The following is a 21,322-nucleotide window of genomic DNA, read 5'->3' on the forward strand; positions in this document are numbered from 1 at the left end:
TTTTAACTTCACCAGTGCATTTCTAGGTCAAAAATTGTTCAGAAACAGCACGCAGAGACAAAGGGAGAGAGAAAGATATATAGGACATGTCCGGAGAGGAAACAGGGGAGATCAGGGTGGGACTCCTGACAGAAGTATTGTGAAACAGGCGTCGAAGAGAATGTGGTCCCAGCCCTGTACACAGAGACCTGGAATCACAGCACAGGACAGGTCTGCAGTCTCGTGTTTTGGCTGGCAGGACAGAAAACCAGTTGAGCAACTGAATTTGAACAGTCTTTTGCATTAGAAAATGATAAATCTCAACCAAATGAGAGCTGCTAGTGTTTGAAGCAGATTGAAGGAAAATGTGTAGATTTTATTAGTAGTCACAAGTTCAAACAATGCACTTAGGAATTTGATTTATCAAGGGCTTTTATTTCCCCCTTCAGGCAGGAAAACTTTCATTACTCTTGTAGCACATCTGACTATGTGGTTTAAAAGACTGGGTATATCAGCCTTTTTGGATAATTCTTATCTTGGTTCAAGAAAGATTTCATAACTTGCAAAAATGAACTTTTCTCTAGGACCAATACAATCATTAGAACTCTACACTGCATTCCCATCTTCCCACTCAGCTCCTCCTCATGGAGATTTTAGGTTGCAAAAAGCACACAGGCAAGCAGTCTGCAGAAAAGAAAAGCAGAGACCCACATGGTGAAATAAAACAACATTTATTCAACACAGATACATAAAATCAGCATATAACTTTCCTCTAACCACCCAACATGGCCATGTTTCTCCCTCTCAAGGGCTGCGTCAGGGGCTTAATATGAAACCAGCAGGAACAATCCAATATTTTGCTAGTGCTGTGCAGCACAAAGAATAAGGCTTACAAGCTTACAGGCTGCTCACAAATGCAAATTACTGAAAGTATGATGATTTTATGTACCTGTGTTGTCTAGAGTTTGCTTCATTTCACCGCATAGGTCTGCTTTTCTTTTCTGCAATTTTAGGGTTGCAGCCAGAACCCTTATTTATATTATGTATTTCTTTGAATTGATGTCCTCTATTTCACACGGTGTCACACAACAGTTGCAATACATAATCCCCCAAATTCTATATAAGATGCTAAGAATTGCGTGTGCAATTTAATTGAATAACAAGGCAATTAGTGCTGATAATTGGCATTCATTAAAATTTAAACACACATTTTTAGGCATTGGGATCTGCATTAAATTTTACTTGTAGCTCCAAAAGGGGGCGTGGCCATGGGAGGGTCATAGGCTGGGCAGCTCAGGGGCGTTCCTTCAGTTTGTGGAAGCTGTTATGGAGTAAGGGGGATCCACGCCTAATTTAAGCACAAGGATTTATACCAGGGTATAGTTGATGTAAATCCTCACTTCTAAAGTTAGGCGTGGAGCCCACTGGCTACCAGTACAATACAGGGCTAAATTTAAAACTCTATGTCTGATCTTCAAGGCCCTTAAAGGAAATGGCCCCAAGTACCTGAAGAACAGGATGATCCTCTATACACCTCCAAGGACACTAAGGTCCTCCCAAGGACTATCACTAACCACACACCCTCTCCAAAAGACATTACATGATGTGATACCCAAAAGCAAGCCTTCTCTGGAGTAGCCTCCACACTCTGGAATGCACTTCCTGAAAGGCTCCACTTAACACAAGACTATCTCTACTTCAGGAAACAGGTGAAAGCTTGGCTCCTCAAACAGACCTTTAATGGAAGAAGTAACTAACTTGTTAGTCTCACTCACACACACAAGGAGTGACACGGGCTGCACCTACTGCATGTTTATCCATTCCTACCCTAGCTGAGATAATATTTAACCATCTCTCTGACCTCATGTGCACCTTTCTTTAAATTAATCTTCTTATTTGCTTAACTCCTTTTACTCTCTTACCTATCTATATGTTAACCTCCTCCTGACCTCATGTGCAACTTTCTTTAAAATGGTCACCTTAATTTCTAACTCCTCTTACTCTCTTACCTATCTATATGTTCCATCTTTGCTTATATCCTACACAGTCAATTAATATGTTCTATTACGTATCGTGTTGACATTATCAGTAGTATACTATCAGGCTTATTTTTGAAAGAGAAGAACGCCCATCTTTCAACACCCAAATTGGCATAATCAAAAGCTGATTTTGGGTGCCCCCAACTGCTTCCCGTCGCGGGGACGACCAAAATTCACAGGGGCATGTCGGAGGCGTAGCGAAGGCGGGACTGGGGCATGCCTAACAGATGGGCGTCCTCGAGTGATAATGGAAAAAAGAAGGGCGTACCTGACGAGCACTTGGCCGACTTTACTTGGTCCATTTTTTCCTTACGACCAAGCCTCAAAAAGGTGCCTGAACTGACCAGATGACCACCAGAGGGAATCGGGGATGACCTCCCCTGACTCCCCCAGTGGTGACTAACCCCCTCCACCCTGAAAAAAACAACTTTAAAAACTTTTTTTGCCAGACTCAAATATCATACTCAGATCCATCGCAGCAGTGTGCAGGTCCCTGGGGGGGGGGGGGGGGGGGGTTGGTGTGTGTGTGTCAGCGGAGGCATAGCGAAGGCATGGATATCCTTCTTTCAAACATTTTGAATGTCCTGAACTCCCCCCCCCCTCAGGGATGGCCAAATTTCAAGGGCGTGGAGGAGTGGCCTAGTGATTAGAGCACTGCTTTTGCAATCCAGAGGTGGCCAGTTCAAATCTCACTGCTGCTACTTGTGATCCAAAATCCAAATAAATAAATAAATAAATAAATAAATAAAGGGGGTGTCAGAGGCATAGCAAAGGCTATGGATGTCCTTCTCACAGAAACATCCACATTTTGGACATCCCTCAACTACCCTAGTCCATCCTAACACTTGGATGTCCTTTCACCATACTCAAAAAAAAAAAAAGACGTCACTGACGAGCACTTAGACGTTTTCACCCTGGACTTGTGTTTTTTTAAGGTTGTAGACGGCAATTTATTTAAGGTTGTAGACGGCTATTATACACGCAGCTTGTCGGTGTTATGAAGCCGTCTTGGCATGTGCAGAGCAGCCACGCATAACACTTGGTGCTCTGCACTGGCTTCCCTCCTTAGGAAGGAAATCGTTCGTGTTCAAATGAGCTAAAAGCGAGCAGCTCATTTGCATGCAATTTCCTTCATGCATGCCTGTTCCTTTTCGAATCGCTAAGGGATGGTAAGGGAAGGGCTTTTTCCCGTTCAGTTAGTGCCATCAGTTAGTCCACTGCAGTGCCCCCCTAGGTGTGTCCTGGCATGTCAGGGGGACCAGTGCATTACGAATTCTGACTCCTCCCATGACCAAAAGGGCTTGGTTTGGTCATTTTTTGATGGGCGTCCTCGGTTCCATTATGGTCCGAAATCCGGGGAGGACCATCTCTAAGGTCGACCCTCTCAACATTCTAGGTCGATCACACCTCTAAGGTCGACCCCTAAATGTTGAGATTTGGGCATCCCCGGACCGTATTATTGAAATGAAAGATGGCCACCCATTTTTGTTTCGATACATATGGCTTTCCCCGCCCCTTCACGGGGACGTCCTGCGAGGACACCCTCAGGAAAACTGGGTGCCCCATTCGATTATGCCCCTCCATGCCATTTTGAATATTTTTACTGCTTTAATGTCTATTGTTTATGCTTGATTTATTCTTATTGTACACTGCCTTGAGTGAATTCCTTCAAAAAGGCGGTAAATAAATCCTAACAAATAAAAATAATAAATAAGTAAATGCTAAGCGCTATTCTATAAACAGTGCCAAATTTTGAGCACTGTTTATAGAATAATGTTTTGCATGTTTTTTTGTTGGTGCCATTTATAGAATTTGGTCCAATAGCTAGAATTATCAGATACATAAAATCAGTTTACATAACCCAAATCACGTTCCCTCCAACCACCACACATTCCACTTCACCTTGTTTTTGCCTTCCACAATCTCAATCCGAGTGTCGATGTCTTCGATATAGTTTAAAGCATCATTCTGTAACACATCCTTCCAGTCCTTGCATTCAGGCATCCGATCACGCTGATGCCGTCGAATAGAGCGCAGTTGGTTTCTGTACAGAAAGGAATATGGGGGGGGGGGGGGGGGGGGGGGGAGAAGAGGAGCCAATGTTGTTTAAATGATGTTTTATTTAAAGCATATGCCTTCAAAACAGAAGGAGATGCTGAAGAGGGAGTAAATTTACAGTCATTTCCTTTTAGTTGGGAAAACCTGTATCAAACAGCACCGCTCGGTTTAAACAATAAGATACTCAGTGCACCATTAAAACTGATCAAATTATTTCCAAGCACACATCCAGGGGTAAGTCCTCAAAAGGTCGCCGAAATGTAGGCGCTGGCTTGATGGTCTCTCCCTCAGATTCTATAAAACGTAACTTAAGTTGCATGCGCATTCTGGATTTGCGAACGCAACTAAATCACTTAACAAGCCAATCAATGCCTATAATTGCTAATTAAAAAGCAAATTTTGACACTAATTGGCATTAATTAGAATTTATGCACACAACTGTCTAAGCGTATTCTGTAATGTGATGCACGTAAATTCTAAATCGCATAGTGGAAAAGGGGGTGTGGCCATGGGCGTGGAATAGGTGGGTCATGGGCGTTTCTAAAATCTATGCATGTTGTTATAGAATACACCCAGTCCGCACGTAATTTTGGCGTCAGCATTTACACCAAATTTTACCTGGCGTAACTGCCTGCAACTAAACTTAGTCAAGTGGGCAGGCGCTCGGCATATGCTATAAACCCTGCAGTAATTTAGGCCTAGGTGTATTTCATTTTGGTGCCAATTTTTTTGGCATGATATATAGAATCTAGTCCTCTATGTACAAATTCTATAATGACAGTTGTGTGCACATCTGTCATTATAGAATACTAGTATAAGTCTCCATTTAGATGTCTAACTGTAGGTGTGAGTACTAATGCTAGCTCAATGGCTGGCATAAATACTTGTGCCTATCTATAGGCATTTAGGTGCATAAATGATAGCGTTCTATATCCTGTGTGTGTAACTGCCTGGCATAAACGTGAACCCCCAGAAAACCGCTGCAGTGGAGAACTCAAAGGTCCCAGCGAGAAGTGCACTAACCGGAGAGGGAGGGAAGTGGGAGAAAGACCACGGGCTCCAGAGACAAAAAGGGAAAGTCTTGTATGTAAGATTTATTGATCAAGGAATCAACACAACGCTGTCTGATGTTTTGCTAACCAGATTTATATGTTTATTTTCCATCATAAAGGTCTTTCTGAAGACCATCAAACTGATTCATTTTGTATATATCAATTCTGAAGATTTTAAAACCCTTTTATAAAGAAGACTCCTGATGCAGGCCGTTTGGGCAGAAACACAGCATTGTGTCGAGTCCTTGATTAATAAATCTTAAGTACAAGACTGTCCCTTTTTGTCTCTGGACCTGTGGTCCTTCTCCCACTTCCCTCTCTCTCTGGCTAATACCCCTGAACCCCCCCCCCCCCCCATGCTCCTCCCAAATCCATGCCACCTTGAAGCTACTCTGGAATTTGAGTGCAATTTACAGAATAGCAGTTACACACATAGGGGAAGTAGAGGAGTGTGGTAGCCGTGTTAGTCCACTCTTAAGGTTATCAATAGAAATCAAACAAAATAAAACATGGATAAGATGATACCTTTTTTATTGGACATAACTTAATACATTTCTTGATTAGCTTTCGAAGGTTGCCCTTCTTCGTCAGATCGGAAATAAGCAAATGTGCTAGCTTTGATGTCCCCATGCATACCTCCGACCCACCCCCATCCTCCCACCCTGTCAGACTGTCATAGTAATGCTTGAATGTTATCACTTATATACACTGTCAGCTAGCACATTTGCTTATTTCCGATCTGACGAAGAAGGGCAACCTTCGAAAGCTAATCAAGAAATGTATTAAGTTATGTCCAATAAAAAAGGTATCATCTATCCATGTTTTATTTTGTTTGATTTCTATTGATAATACATAGGGGAAGATTCTATATATGGAGCCTAAAAAATCGGCACTGAAATCAGTGACGACTAAGCATATTCTGTAATCGGCCCCTAGATTTAGGTAACAACTATAGAATATACTTAGTTGATATCTCAGCACCTAAAACTACGCACATCCGTTTACAACAACAAAGATTCCAAAACCGCTGAAACATCCAATTGTGGAACCTTCTCAGCATTCTGTTGGTTAGCCAGAGATTTAGAAGGTAAATAATACACTTGCGAAAAAGGTGATATATTTTCCTCAGCAACACCCAATATTTCTTTTATATACTGTATCTTTTAAGCATATCTCGAGGAGTAACAACAAACACCTTAGGAAAATTTAAGAAGCAAAGATTATTACTCCTGATGGAGTTTTCACACGATTCTGCTTTCCTCCTTAAATTAGACACATCTTTCACAATGTTTGAAGACTATTAATATTCTTCAACTCTTTTTCTTGCTTCTTAACTTGCTCAGTTAATATTTTTAAACCATTATCAGTTTCCTTTAACTTCCCCTCCAAACTAGTCAAATCCTGGCCCAGCTTTTGGACTTGGGGGCACAAGGCTTTGCCCAGGTTCACTATTAGAAACCATAAACTGTCCAAAGTTACTTCAGCAGGCTTTACAAAAGGGAAAGTATATTGTGGAGCTGGTACCTGCAATTTCAACATTACTGAGGATTGATTCTCATTACTCACAGTCTCCCCCAAAATAGGTGGTAAAGCCGCCACTGTGGCCACCAGATAACCTTGCAAATCCAAGGTTTGCGAAACACCCACGGGTTGGCTCTGTGCCTCTCGTTGATCAGTCTCTATGGGACTTCTCAAATATAGAGCTGAAGACGCTGACAAAGGAGAGCTGCTTCCTCGCAACTTGGGGGGGGGGGGAGCTCTCATGTCGGGGCTGAGTGAAACCTCTAGCCCAGGGAACAGACTGGAGGCATGTAGTTTTAGGTGCTGGGATATCAACTAAGCGTATTCTATATACTGCGCCTAAATCTAGGCACTGCTTATAGAATATGCTTAGGCAGAAATGTTTCCCGCCAGGGGCGTAGCCAGACAGCCAATTTTGGGTGGGCCTGAGTCCAAGGTGGGTGGGCATGGAATTCATGCTCCCCTGTCCCTAGCCCCCCTCTGCTCTGATTTGCTCCTCTCTCTGCTCTTTATCCCTCCCTCCACCTCGAAGCCCCAAATATTAAATACCTGAGCAAGAAAGGATCTAAAAAACCCTGCCAGCTGAAGATTTCCTCCTGCTCAGGCAGCACTTTTCCTAACAGCAGCCAGCAGCACTTTCCTTGAGCTGATGCCACGGCCAGCAGGCTGTGCATGCATGAAAACTAAGCATGTGCGGCTGATGTTGGTGTCAGCTTGAGGCAAGTTCTGCCAGTTGTGGCTTGAAAGAGCACCGGCTGCTATAAGAGGAGGAACCCTTCAGCTGGTGGGGTTTGAGGATCTCTGCCAGCCATAGGAAGAGTGCCAAAGTTTTGGGTGGGCCTGAGTCCAAATAGGGTGGGCCCTGGCCCACCCATGGCTCCGTCACTGTTTCCCACATGGATGTTTTAGCGCGCTTTATATAGAATCTGGCCCAGGTGCATAACGCCATTATGGAACTGGCGCTAAGCCTGCCTCTTTGTCGCATCTACATTTAGATGTCACTTTATAGAATTGCCCACTTTATCCTTTTTATTTGATAGGCTTTTAGTGTCATTAGGGATTTATATCTTTGTCATTTATTTTCAGTATATAGTTATGGCATCACGTCTTAGTATTTGTCATTTATGATCCCATTCTTCACTTTTCTTGTGAAAAGTTGGATAATAAGAAGATATAAGTAAATAAAAAAAACATGGATTTGTGCCAAGGCTTCACAGGCTCCTTAGATTACAACTTTGTTTTCAGAAGAACTTCAGGTGATACCACATAAATTGGCAGCAGACTTTTCCAATCTGTTCAGTGCAACAGAAACTGAGATCGGACCAAAGCCTTTTCTCAACAGGCATGGCTATTGTGAAGATAACAGCATCCAAGAGAAAGTGAGGGCGGATGCCACACCTGGTTGGGTGTGATAGAGCAGGCCTCCTCACCCTTGGCCTCACTCTGCCTTGCATATACATCAGCAAAAAAAAAAAAAATGATGATTGGGGGGAGGAAATGGGAAGCTGTCAAAACAGGAAGATCAGCTGAAGCCTCCTGCATCCTTTGAAACTGTTGTAATAAACTGGGAGGACAGTTCTTCTAAGTCATAGCTGTCTTCAGTTCGGGAAACATCCATGCCTCATTCTACTGTGCATGATGCACTAACAGTGCAGAGAAATATGGTGTTATTTTTATATTTGCCCCTTTTCCAGTGTCTGGATATGTACTTTCTATTCCCTTCTTCTCAATCTCTCTAATGGGTGTACTTATCAAGGTGGGCTTAGGGCTACTGCTAAGATGTGTTATCTTACCACAAATGTGCTAATTTTGTGCAATAAGAGAACTAGTTACTAATAACTGGAGCTAACAGTAAAATAACATGTCTTAACAGTAGCCCGCGCTGATAACTTCCCCCAAAACTCTTTTCCTCTGTACCTTTGTCTTTTTATATCTGAATATAATGCATCCATTATCTCTCTCTTTCATTTTCTCTCTCTCTCTGTACCTTCTCTGCTTTTTCAATCCCTCCTGTTGTCTCCAACTCTTTCACTACTCTGTTCTCCTTCCCATTATCCATTTTTCCCTTTTCTCTTTGTAGCTTTCCTGTGACCATGGCACTCACTGAAGATTATACTGGGTTATATTTAGGAAGGTAAAAATCCTTGGTGTGATGACAGAACAGAAATGAAGTACTCACTGCTGTTCTTCACGCTCCTACAGACAAATCTGCAAAAAGCTCCTTAAGCAATCCAAACAGAGAGAAATCCTTTTCTAATAAAAAATCTTAATTCCCTACAGTTTCTGAAAGCTATTGAAAACTCATAAAGAACTTACATCAGATCATGCCAAGTCAGACTAAGGTCCATTGAGCCCAGCATCCTGTCTCTGAGAGTGGCCAGTCCAGGTTGTAAGCAGAAGCACATCCCAAAAAGTAGATCTATTTCTTTCAGTTCATTTCTAGGGATGAAAATGGCTCTCCCAAGTCTATTTGTCTACTAAAGGGCCCAATATTCATGCTGAGCTCCTTAATTTATGCTCCTAAATTAGCCTCCTACATTTGTGCCCTATTTTCATTCAAATTTAGAAGCATAACTTTTCAGCTGAAAATTCAGCTTAATTTAGGAGCTGTGGAGGGGCATTTTAGAAATGACGTCCAAATACAATTCTGGATGTTTTGCAAATAATGTCCAAAAACCCAGTGCCAAACATGGTCATTTTTGAAGCAGAAAAATGTTCATCTTTTTGGTTCAAACATTGCCCTATTTTAGATGTTTTCGTGCTCAGTGCGTCTTTCTTTAAGGACCATTTTCAAACAACAAAACATTCAAGGAAAAATATACCAAAACAAGCCATTGGGATGTCTGGGGCCAGCAAACTTACTAGATTGGCCACACAGACATTTTAGCAGAGCAGTGGCGCAGCCTAGAGGACACTGCAGTGAACGTCACATAAAAGGTCCCAGGTACACGTCTCATCATAATCCCCTTATATTGTATAGTGAGCCCTCTAGGAGCAGCAAAAAATGTATTGCATCCAACTGTACACCACTACAACAGCCATTATTCCTGCAGGTACCACCTGTATATATGGGTTCAGTAGGTATTCTGTGGTTTTTGGGGCACTCACACTTTCCACCACAAGTGTATTAGTTAAAGTGGGATATGGGCCTGAGCCCCCTTCTTTACAGTCCACTGTACTGACTACTAGGCTACTTCAGAGTCTGATATGTACTGTCACTTTCACTCTTAGGGGGATGAGAGAGTGTCAGTGACCACTGGGAGATTAAGGGGGATCATGCCTTTATCCTTTCAGTGGTCATCTGGTCAGTGTGGGTAATTTTTTGGCACTTAGTCATCTCCACATCAGTTTCTTTCTATATATAAGACCTGCAGCGGCTCCTTTAAAATGAAGATCTATTTTCTTTATAACAAAGGGAAGCATTTGATGCTGGAGATGGTGAAGGAAGGATATACATACGGGCTGCGCTCAGAGAACATTTTACAAGGTGTCCATGGGCGTGACTGCCACTGGATCTTTTTGGGTGCTGGAACGCCATAGACAGTACAGGTTAGAACTTGCCGGCTTCCTTGTGGGTAGATGCTTGGGGATGAGGCCTCCTTCTCGTGGATGTGGGGAGGAACTGAAAAGAAAGAACAAATCATGGAATCAATGGTTGATAATGAGCCCATCACTGCAAATACCAAAGAAGTAGAGGATGATTCTCAATTTCACATGTGAATGGAAAACAGAAGATCTTTATTGAAGCACCAAATCAAGACCTGACATGGGGTCGTGTTTCGGCGGTCAGTCCACCTGCATCAGGGGACTCATACAAACACTCTAAGGGGGTCTTTTACAAAGGCATGCTAGCGTTTTTAGCATGTGCTAAATGTTAGAGACGCCCAAAGGAATATATGGGCATCTCTAGCATTTAGTGCACGCTTATTTTTAGCATGTGTTATAAACGCTAGCGTGCCTTTGTAAAAGGGGCCCTTAGAGAGCAATGCACTGTTTATGGTGCTGGAATGGGATATATCACAAAAGGTAATAGAAATAACTGATGCACTCTGCCAGCCACAGCAGAGACCACAAACACACTGCAGATTACAGCACTGCTGTGATCACTGCACCAGTGCACTGGGGAATTTTAGAAGTACACCAGAACCCAAAACGATTCAAATTAATATAACTTATTTTTCACTTTCTCCTAGGACATATGGAGGGGGCATTTTTGAAAGAAATGTCTAAGTTTGGATTTGGACGTCTTTGTAAAACATCCAAGTCCGGAGGCGGGGAAAAGCTCATTTTCGAAAAAAGATGGACATCCATCTTTTGTTTCGAAAATACCAAGGACTGAAAAATCGAGCAGCTTATAGACTTAACTGATATACGAACTGGCACACTAAAGTTATCGCTCCAGAAGAAGGAATGACGAAACAGAAGCGCACTGTAGAGCGTATCAGTAACCAGTAGAAAAAACCGGAAAATAAGATAAGTGCTGTATTAATGAGTTATATAAAAAAATAAAAAAAGAAGTAAAAATTAAGAACACTCAAGACTAATGAGGATTCCCGCGGTTTACATTTAAACATAGCGGTGAGGTGTAGTTTATGAAATATAATAAACACACCGGAGAAATCTGAAGTCTAAAAGATTAAAAGAAGTAAAAAGACTGTGTGAATACGATTTACGTGCTGTGAGTATATTTATTATTATCAATTACAGTGAGCACGAAAGTAATAAAGTTATATTATAATATATTTTATCTCTCATGGATTTTATATTAATGTTATTTCACATTTTATGTTGAAATCTCTGCATGATATGTACACATACATGTTTATATGTGATTGTTTGATAATATTATTTTAAATCAGATGCATATGTATATGACAAACAATATATATGTCTATTTTATTTACATTATTTTTTTTATCTTTTTTGTAGCCCCTGAAGCAGCCCTGTTGGGCGAAACACGGCCTGTGTCGGGCTGTTTATTTGTATATATATATATTTTTAAATTGGTTCTTAACAATAAATTACATTTGTCTTTTAACGATCTGCTCTGTTCATTTTCCATTTTGGAGTTTGCAGACCGTCTGCCTTTGTGCTTTCTTGGACCCCCCCTACTGTTGGGTGGGCCTGAGCCATAAATGGGTGTGCCCTGGCCCACCCAAGCCCACCTATGGCTATGCCACTGCACTGGACTGAGCAAAAATCCCCTCCCATCCATCGAAGATACATAGCTCCCTTACCTTGTGTGCTGAGCCCCCCAAACCCCACTACCTCCAACTGTACACCAATACCATAGCCGTTACGAGTGAAGGAGAGCACCTATATGTGGGTACAGAGGGTTTGTGATGGGTTTTGGAGTGCTTGCTGTTTCCTCCACAAATGCAAAAGGTAGGGGGGGGGGGTATGGGCCTGGGTCCGCCTGTCTGCAGTGCACTGCACCCACTAAAACTGCTCCAGGGACCTGCATGCGCTGTCATGGACCTGAATATGACATCTGAGGCTGGCACGTAATATTTTTAATGATTGTTTTGAGGGTGGGAGGGGTTGGTGACCACTGGGGGAGTAATGGGAGGTCATCCCTGATTCCCTCCAGTGGTCATCTGGTCATTTTGGGCACCTTTTTGTGCCTTATTCATAATAAAAACGTCCAAATTTTAGTTTAAGACGTCCCTGCCTTTTTCCATTATGGCTCAAAGATGTCCAAGTCTTAGGCACGCCCAAGTCCCACCTTCACCATGCCTGTGATACGTCCCCTTGATATTTGGACATCTTTGCGACGGACTTTTACTAGAGATGTCCAAAATTGGGTTTTGATTATACTGATTTGGAAATCTCTGAGAGATGGACGTCCAAGTACTGATTTCTGTCGAAAGATGGATGTCCACCTCTTTCCAAAATGTGCCTAATGGGCTCTGCTGGGAGCTGTGAGGCCATCAGCACCCACTGGAGCTCCAGGTTCATCCAATGGAGGAAATGACAAGCTTCAGATCTAGATTTTTGACTTGCCTTTTCCAAATCTGAGTTTGGGGCGAGCTGCAAGGCCCTTAGCATTATGGACTTTCTCTGTTTCCTCCAGTAAACAAACCAGCCACAGATATTTGGGAATTGTTCCAGAAAAAATAAAAAAGTGAACAGAGTTATTTGTTCAGAAACAACATCCAAACAGCGACAAAAGTACAGTTCAGCAGAAAGACCTTCAACAGCAGCGGCAGATCAGACATTTCTTTTGACTCCTGGACCCCTCTTAGGACGGCACTAATCTTGGTCTCCCTTTGTTGATACCTGAATGTATGCAGATTCCCACTGGGAAATGCATACAAGTGAAGTCTCACACTTTTGTGTTCCTGCTCAGAAAATCATCTTCACATACAATTACAGACTACACAATGACACGGGAACAAAGTTTTTCCCTGTCCCCGCCCCATCCCCATGGGTTCTGTCTCCGTCCCTACCCCATCCCCGCAGGCTTTGTGTCCATCCCCGCAGGCCCTGTCTCCATCCCTGCCCCTCCCCGTGGGCTCTGTCCTCATCTGCAGAAGCCTCGAACACTTATGGTTTTGTATTTAAATCTTTTTATTAAAGTATAAAAAGGAACAATATGCTGTGCAACTATTCTGTATAAATTACAAATAGAAACAATAATAACAAAGAGCAGCTATAATAACCCTCCTTCCCACCATTACTCTCTACTCTTCCAACCCCAACAATAGCTGATTACTACTACACCAAGGAAGACTAATTCACACTGTTAAAATGTCCAGGGGTGTAAAATACAACCCATTCTGTATGCCCTCCCACATTTTTGCCCTATGAAGCACTGTTATGGTTTTTTAATCTGTGGATGAATAAGAAGTCATCCACAAACTCAGGATTCAATCTAGCTCTCCTGTCTTCCACAGTCCTTCCTGCAATAGAAGAAGTCTTCTTAGAAGATGTGCTGGTAGCAGGATATATGGGATCCCCCATGCAAATTTTGCTAGTTGTGGCCAGCATGTTTACTTGTTTTTCCAAAAAAATCTAAATATCATTGTAGGCATCACTCAAACATATAACAGTCCAGTTCATTAACAGGCTGCAAAGTAGAAAATGACACAGGGACAAAATTTGTCCCTGTCCCCATGGGCTCTGTCCCCATCCCCACCCCGTCCCTGTCCCCTCCCCGTCCCAATCCTTGCGGTTACTGCAGGTCCCCGTCCAAGTGTCATTCTCTATTACAGACCAAATCTTTGTCACCACTGTCCAACATGCAGAATCTCTTCAAAGCAAAAACACTCACTGCCTGGAGGACAGAACATTTTTGGATAGATTTCCACTTCTTTTTCATTAACTTTGATTCCCTAACATAAACTAGAATCCTGGGCTCAGCTGTCTCTCTCTAACAGGAATCTCTTTAGAATTCTAGCCAGATGTCCCTCACGGTGACGCTGGATCCTTAGATTATGAGTTACATTCGGATACAGTAGGAAATACCCATGACCTGTGACTGAAAAAGGCATTAGCCAGATTGGTTGCTTAAATAATTACTTTTCTCTTACCATTAACTGTTAGATAAAGGCTCAGGTGCTGCTCCAATCCAGCCAGCTGGTTCTGGAGGACTAGAGTGTAATTGCCAGAGTCCTGCTCCACTACATCTCGGATTTGCAGTGCATGCTGGGATAACCTGTGCCTGCCATTGTTATGTATCAGCTTTCCATCTTTGTACCTGGAGTGGGGGAAAGGAAGTATGGGAATTAATATATAGGGGTTGGATAGCTCTGGGGTTTCAAATCTTCTTGTTGTGGGCTACCAAATAAGAAAACAAACCATAAAGAACAGTGTGGTCCCACTAGCTGAAAGAATAGGAAAGTCAATGTGCTTGCAAGTTGATATCTCTATTGAGTGATAACTATGTGCTTTTAGTGCTTTGTTTTGTTTTTAAGCATTTTTAAAGCTTATACTTTAGACTCTCTGAAATAAATTTCTTTGGTAAGAGGATTGAAATTTTCCCTGAAGTTGCCCGATGGGCAGAAGAGAGGACAAAAAAGTTTCTTGTTAGCATCCTGAAGTAATATTGTTGGAGACTTTTTCAAACTACGTTTTCCTTATAAATGTGGTGCTTTATTTTAGGATAAAACATATTTCTTTGATCCATTTCAGTTATATAGATTTTTTAATTCTCAGGACTCACTAGAATGTATCCAGATTTAAAATGTTGGGCCTTTAGTATATGGCTGAGGGATGGCTCTACTTTTTTTTCTTTGGTTATGTATGTTTCTTGTACTTCCAGCTTTGTCTGGATTTCAATCTTGGATCTTTCTTGTATTGGACTGAGTGTAGCCTTATTCTATTTTATTTCATAGCATGAAGAAATGCATAACGTTTTTAGCAGGGTTTCTTTTTGTTGTTGTTACATTTTTTAAGCGTTCTAAATAGCAGTTCCAATGCAATTTAAGTTCCTCTGCAAGCCACATTGATTGCAGTTGACTTTGAGACGTCCTTTTGGTTTTTCTGAAATTGCGATTTTTAAAGTGATAGAGCAGGGTGTTTTCTTAGCTGCCAGTGGTGTTATTCCCAGATATTCAATGCCAGCAATGTTTGGGCACCTGATTTGAATATCTGGGTTTATGTAACCGGCTATCTCATATGTGGTTAAGTGCAATATTCAATGTTTAACCATATAAGCAATACTGCTTAAAGATAGGACTGATTTTTATGTGGTCTGATTTGACCACCAAATTTAGGGGGGGGGGGGGGGGAGTTATCAATGTGGGCTACCATTAAGACGGGTTATTTCACCACAAGTCATGCTATTTTAGCACAAGGCCTCATTGTATATAATGGGATCCTGTGCTAAAATAGCATGACTTATAGTGAAATAAGCTGTTTTAACTGTAGCCCATATTGGGCACTTAATCTAATCTAATCTGAAATTTATAGACTGTGCTAGTTCAGCGTGAGGTTCAAGGTGGTTTACAAAAAAAGATAACTCAAAACAACATGAGGAGCTACATAACTAATGATAAAAAACAATCAAAATTTATCAAATAAAATGCCTTCAATTTTTTTTCACAATTGAATATAAATAAGCTCAGATCGAATACTGAGAGGAAGCGCATTCCAAATTGTAATAGCTCGAAAAGAGAACATAGCTTCGAAATGACATTTCCATCGAATACCAATAAAAACAGGAAGTTTTAATATAAAATTATCCCATAACCCGGGAAAAAAAAATCTGAAAAAGATGATATTAACAACTCCAAGGTACTACCATTTAAAACATGAGAAATCAAGCAAACTGATTTAAAAAAATGTGAGCCTTAAGAGGAGGGCAGTGTAATTTTCTAGCAAAAGTGCCGATTCTGCCCATGGATAAGACACAAAATAGTTGACTTTGAGTTTAGTGATCTGTGATGATATTCAGCAGCTCTAACCAATTAACCCTTTAGTGTCCAATGTTCCCATAATAAGCCATATGAGAACAGATTGATGGGAACATTGGACACTAAAATTAAGTGCACCTTTTACCAAGCTGTGGCAAAATGGGGCTTATGCTGGAGTCGTCGCGTGGTTTTCACACACGCCGAGGCCCCCTTTTACTGCAGCGGGTAAAAGGGAAGTCTCTCTGTCCTGCAGAAAATGGCCTTGCAGCAAGTACAGCACTTGCCGTGGGGCCATTTTTTTTGGATGGGGGGAGTCCTTACTACCACTCATTAAGGTGGTGGTAAGGGCTTCCGCGCTAACCCAGAAGTAACTGGGCAGCACGCGGCACTGCATGATACTGCCGGGTACACTCTGGATATGATGGTGCGGTAGGGGTGGGAAGTACTGCCAAGCTGCTGCAGTAGCCCGGCGGTACTTCCTGTTTAGCGAGCGGTAAGCCCATGTTGGGCTTACTGTTGCTTAGTAAAAGGGGCCTTAAGTGCTGCTGCCCTGAACAAGCCATTTAACTGGCCAGGAGCCATTTTTAGCTGGTTACATTGCTTTGAATATCGATCCCATAGTTTTAAAGAAACTTCCTCCTTAGTGATTCCAGATGCCCTATGTTTTTGAGACTTATCTATTTATTTAAGTCTTTTAGATGAGTTTGTTTAGACTCTTTTTTGAACTCTTTAATCAAGCACCTTTGACCTCTTTGGTGCAAATAAACTTGGTTGCAGTTCAGGTATCCATTCCTGTTGCAACTCTGAGCTTGGAGGGAGATTCTGTTGCTGAGTGTCTTTTTTTAATGTTTTTTTAATAGATATTTTTATATAAACATCGGTTCTTATATATATGCATTGATGTTGATCTGAAGTGATTTATTTTTGGTTTTTTTTAGATCAAGGGTGGGCCAATTGCAGCCTGCAAGACCATGAGAAATATACACAGAAAATATCATTAACCAGAGTTTTGGCAATTTTAAATAATGTATTTCACAATTTCAGAATACCCATGCCATCATTTTTTAAATCACTTTTATCATTTTACAAGATTTACTTGCAAAAAGGAAATACAAAGAGAGACATATATATTCAAAATCAGTAAGAAATTATATCAAACACATTATTTACCTACTATGAATCTCTTCCTTAGACCACAAATAAGACAAAGAGGGGGAGTGATTTACAGATGAGGAGATCCAAAATACCAAAGAAAATAATAATAATATTTAAATGGCCTGGCCGTAATTTCCACTAATTCTATACAGAATCAGTTGTCCTATCTCTCATTCCTTCGGTCTATTACATAACTTTTTCATATCTAAAAAGGTTCGTAGTTGTTTTGGCTCAAAGAAAGCATATTTATTCCCTAGAAATCTTATTAAGCATTTGCATGGGTATGCCAATAGGATAGTTGCTCCCAGAGCCCTTGTCTCTTCTCTAAGAGCAAGAAACTGTTTCCTCCTGTCCTGTGTCACCTTTGTAACATCTGGAAAAATCCAAATTCTCTGGCCACAAAATATTTTTCAAGAATTCTTAAAGTACAGCTTCATTACCAAATTCAAATCTTGTTCAAATACAAACAAAACTATTAGGGTTCTTTGTTGAGTCACTTCAGACAATGATTCTTCCAGAAATGCTGATATATCTTGAATTTCCTGTGCTGGTTCTTGATTCAAAGGCAAACTCCCTAATCCTTTAATCCCTTCTCCGATCTGTGAAGGTATTGGCAAGTAATAAGTCTTATTAAATGGTGGAATAGCCGCAGAAGGGTATTGTAAAACTTCCAGTAGGTATTTCTTGAAGAAATCCATCGAGCTTATACCAGTAACCATAGGAAAATTCAGTAATCTTAAATTCAGTCGCCTGTTGTAATTCTCAATTTGTTCTATTTTCCTATGTGTCAAAGCTTTATCCTTTATTACTACTTCAGTAATAGATTTAAAATCTTTAACCTCTTGTTGAATCTGTGATATTTGATTCATTGAATCCTGCTTAACATTTTCTAATGAAGAAGTTAAAGTTTCAACTTTACTCACGAGAAGAGATGTTTCCTGGGTTGATTTAGAAACAACCATTGTTAAGGCCTGAATTGCTCTCCAAATAGACTCCAGAGTAATCTCCGTGGGAGCAACTAACTCTAAGATCATTTCACCTGTGCTCTGGGCTGGTGCACTGCCGAACAAGGTCTCACCGCTATTGACTCCCGATCTGGCTGGGCCTTCTGCTTCTCTCCCAAAGAGCGCAGGGCATGGAGGAGGATTAAGATCCGGAGGTGATAATGATGTCTCTATCCCCAAGAGAGCCGTTGCTCCTCCTTCGGCTCTCAGATCAGGGTCGCTGCGTAGCGATCGATCGTCTGCTGGATCAGGGACGAAGTTCTGGCCAGCAGCAGTTGGCCTTTCACCGTCCCCTTCCTTTTAGCATGAGGCATGAGGATAGGAAATATGATAGTGGTAACGCCAGCAAGCAACTCTGATTGAGCAGCAAACGTGTTCAGGTCGCCATCTTGACACGCCCACCCCATGCCATCATTTTTAGTTAAATATTTATTTATTTATTTATCTATCTATCACAGAAGGTCTAAGGAGCTCTGTAAAGTTTTGGTTCAGACATGATATAATGTTGCGGCCTGCCAGGGAGTACTGATATTTATGCAGCCCTCTGTATGTAAAAGCTGCCCACTCCTGTTTGAGATTCATATGGATTAGCTTTTCACTTGAAGGAAATGCAGTATCAATTTTCCTTTATGGTATATGCCAATAAAATCTTTACAGTTTCACTATTTTGTACTATGAACTATATTAATATCTATGCAATTTTAAATGTTGGTTCAAGTAATATTTTTTGTATTGTCTTTTATACACAATTGCTGTTATTTTTATTTGTAAATTAGTTAACAGAGATATATATAATCAGTGGTGTACCTTGCATACTTGACACCCAGGGCCGACCTTTTTTTAACACCCCCCCCCCCTCATGAAAAAATTATTTTTAGCAATAATCATGAAATGAGATAAATGATCAGAAAAGAAACAGACAAACTTTTAGCAGCAGCAGAAAAGGCAATATAAATAAATAAATATTAGATCGCGCCGCGGGGCCTAATTACCTGGCTGGAAGTGGAACTGAAGTGATGTGATGTGATCCAAGATTCTTCTGCTCTGCCAAGTCCTGACGATAGACTGGTGGCCGGCAGGGGTGGAGGAGTGCACTAGCAGCCAGTGCAGGAAGCTTCCGAAGCTGAAGGAAGCAGAAGGAAGCTCGCGGCTGCAATGAAGAGGGCATTCGGGCCGTGAGCTGGGACGGAGAGAGGAGCAAGGAGCCAGAAACACCCGGGGCCGGAGGAGACACTACTGCAGCAGGAAGGCCGCAACCGCAAGGCGCACAGGGTGCCGCAGGGAGAGGAAGGCGTCGTGACGTTATGAGAGAGAGGAGCCGCTGGGAGGAGACAAGAGTCGCGGAGGTGTAAAGCGCGCGCTGCCATGGCCAAATGACAGACGGAGAGCAAACAAGAACACCCCCCATTGGTTTGCACCCGGGGCAGTCCGCCCCCACCACCCCGCCCTCGGTACGCCACTGTATATAATATATATATTAGAGCTCTACCGAATGCCAAATTTTACTATTCAGCCAAATACAAATAATGAAAAATATTTGGCTGAATACAAATACCTAAGTAATTTTGGGTCTGGATGCCTACCTGGGATGTTGCATGCAGTCAAGCTCAGTCAGCTAAGTTGTATTTATTATTACAGCTATGTGGTGTAGAATGCTTATTTTTCAATCAAATGTTATTTTTGTATACTGAAGCAAATAAAAACAAAATAAATTTTAAAGTATTACCACAACATATGCAGGTTGGATCGGGGGGGGGGGAGGGGGGTCAGACCGATGATTAAAGAAAAAGAACTGTGACCATTAAGTCTTGAAGTTTCCAGCTTTGCTGCTGGGGGCCACAACTTTCTTAGGTCTTTCCCCCTGTTTTTTCATTTTTTACATGTTGAACCCATACAGACACTAGGCTCGTTTTTTTTTCCACAATTTTTTCTGAATACAAATACCAAATACGAATAATGGTCATTGAGCTTTAACATAACAGATAATAAATGAAACAACATGAAATCAGAGATCAAGTGTTTATTTCAGTAGAATTTAGCACAGTAGAGCTCTGGATTATTTGTATTTGAACTTAAATCACAGGCTTATTTTGAAAGAGAAGGGTGCCCATCTTCCGACACAAATCGGGAGATGGGTGTCCTTCTCTCAGGGTTGCCCAAATCGGCATAATCGAAAGCCGATTTTGGGAGCCCTCAACTGCTTTCCATCGTGGGGATGACCAAAGATCACGGGGGCGTGTTGGCAGCGTAGCGAAAGCGGGACTGGGGCGTGCCTAACACATGGACATCCTCGGCTGATAATGGAAAAAAGAAGGGCGTCCCTGACGAGCACTTGGCCGACTTTACTTGGTCCATTTTTTCTTGCAACCAAGCCTCAAAAAGGTGCCCAAACTGACCACATGACCACCGGAGGGAATTGGGGATGACCTCCCCCTACTCCCCCAGTGGTCACCAACCCCCTCCCACCCTAAAAAAAAACTTTAAATTTTTTTTTTTGCCAGCCTCAAATGTTATACCCAGCTGCATGACAGCAGTATGCAGGTCCCTGGAGCAGTTTTAGTGGGTGCAGTGCACTTCAGGCAGGCGGACCCAGGTCCATTCCCCCCCTTACCTATTACACTTGTGGTGGTAAATGTGAGGCTTTCAAAACCCACCAGAAATCCACTGTACCCACATATAGGTGCCCCCCTTCACCCCTTAGGGCTATGGTAGTGGTGTACAGTTGTGGGGAGTGGGTTTGGGGGGCTCAGCACTCAAGGTAAGAGAGCTATGCACCTGGGAGCTATTTGTGAAGTCCACTGCAGTGTCCCCTAGGGTGCCTGGTTGGTGTCCTGGCATATGAGGGGGACCAGTGCACTACGAATGCTGGCTCCTCCCACAACCAAATGGCTTGGATTTGGTCGTTTCTGAGATGGGGACAACCATCTCTAGGGATGACCATCTCTAAGGTCGATGTAAATGTGGAGATTTGGGCGTCCCCGACCGTATTATCGAAACGAAAGATGGTGGCCTATCTTGCTTCGATAATATGGGTTTCCCCGCCCCTTCGCGGGGACATCCTGCGAGGACGTCCTCAGGAAAACCTGGGCGCCCCATTCGATTGTGCCCCTCCATGGGGCTGAATCAAATTGAATATGAATATTCAGTACAGCCCTCAT

The 21,322-nt window shown here is 42.1% G+C and overlaps 1 protein-coding gene across 1 annotated transcript in view; it reads right to left on the bottom strand.

Annotated features, from left to right (window-relative positions):
* Positions 1-21,322, bottom strand: part of FLT4 (fms related tyrosine kinase 4) — a 241,440-nt gene that overhangs the window by 73,581 nt on the left and 146,537 nt on the right. Inside the window, 3 exon segments of the mRNA XM_030212922.1 lie at positions 3,921-4,062; positions 10,109-10,271; positions 14,182-14,348. Of these exon segments, the coding sequence (XP_030068782.1) occupies positions 3,921-4,062; positions 10,109-10,271; positions 14,182-14,348 (472 nt within the window).

Source organism: Microcaecilia unicolor, chromosome 8, assembly GCF_901765095.1.
Source record: "Microcaecilia unicolor chromosome 8, aMicUni1.1, whole genome shotgun sequence".
In the NCBI taxonomy this organism is placed as follows: Eukaryota; Metazoa; Chordata; class Amphibia; order Gymnophiona; family Siphonopidae; genus Microcaecilia; species Microcaecilia unicolor.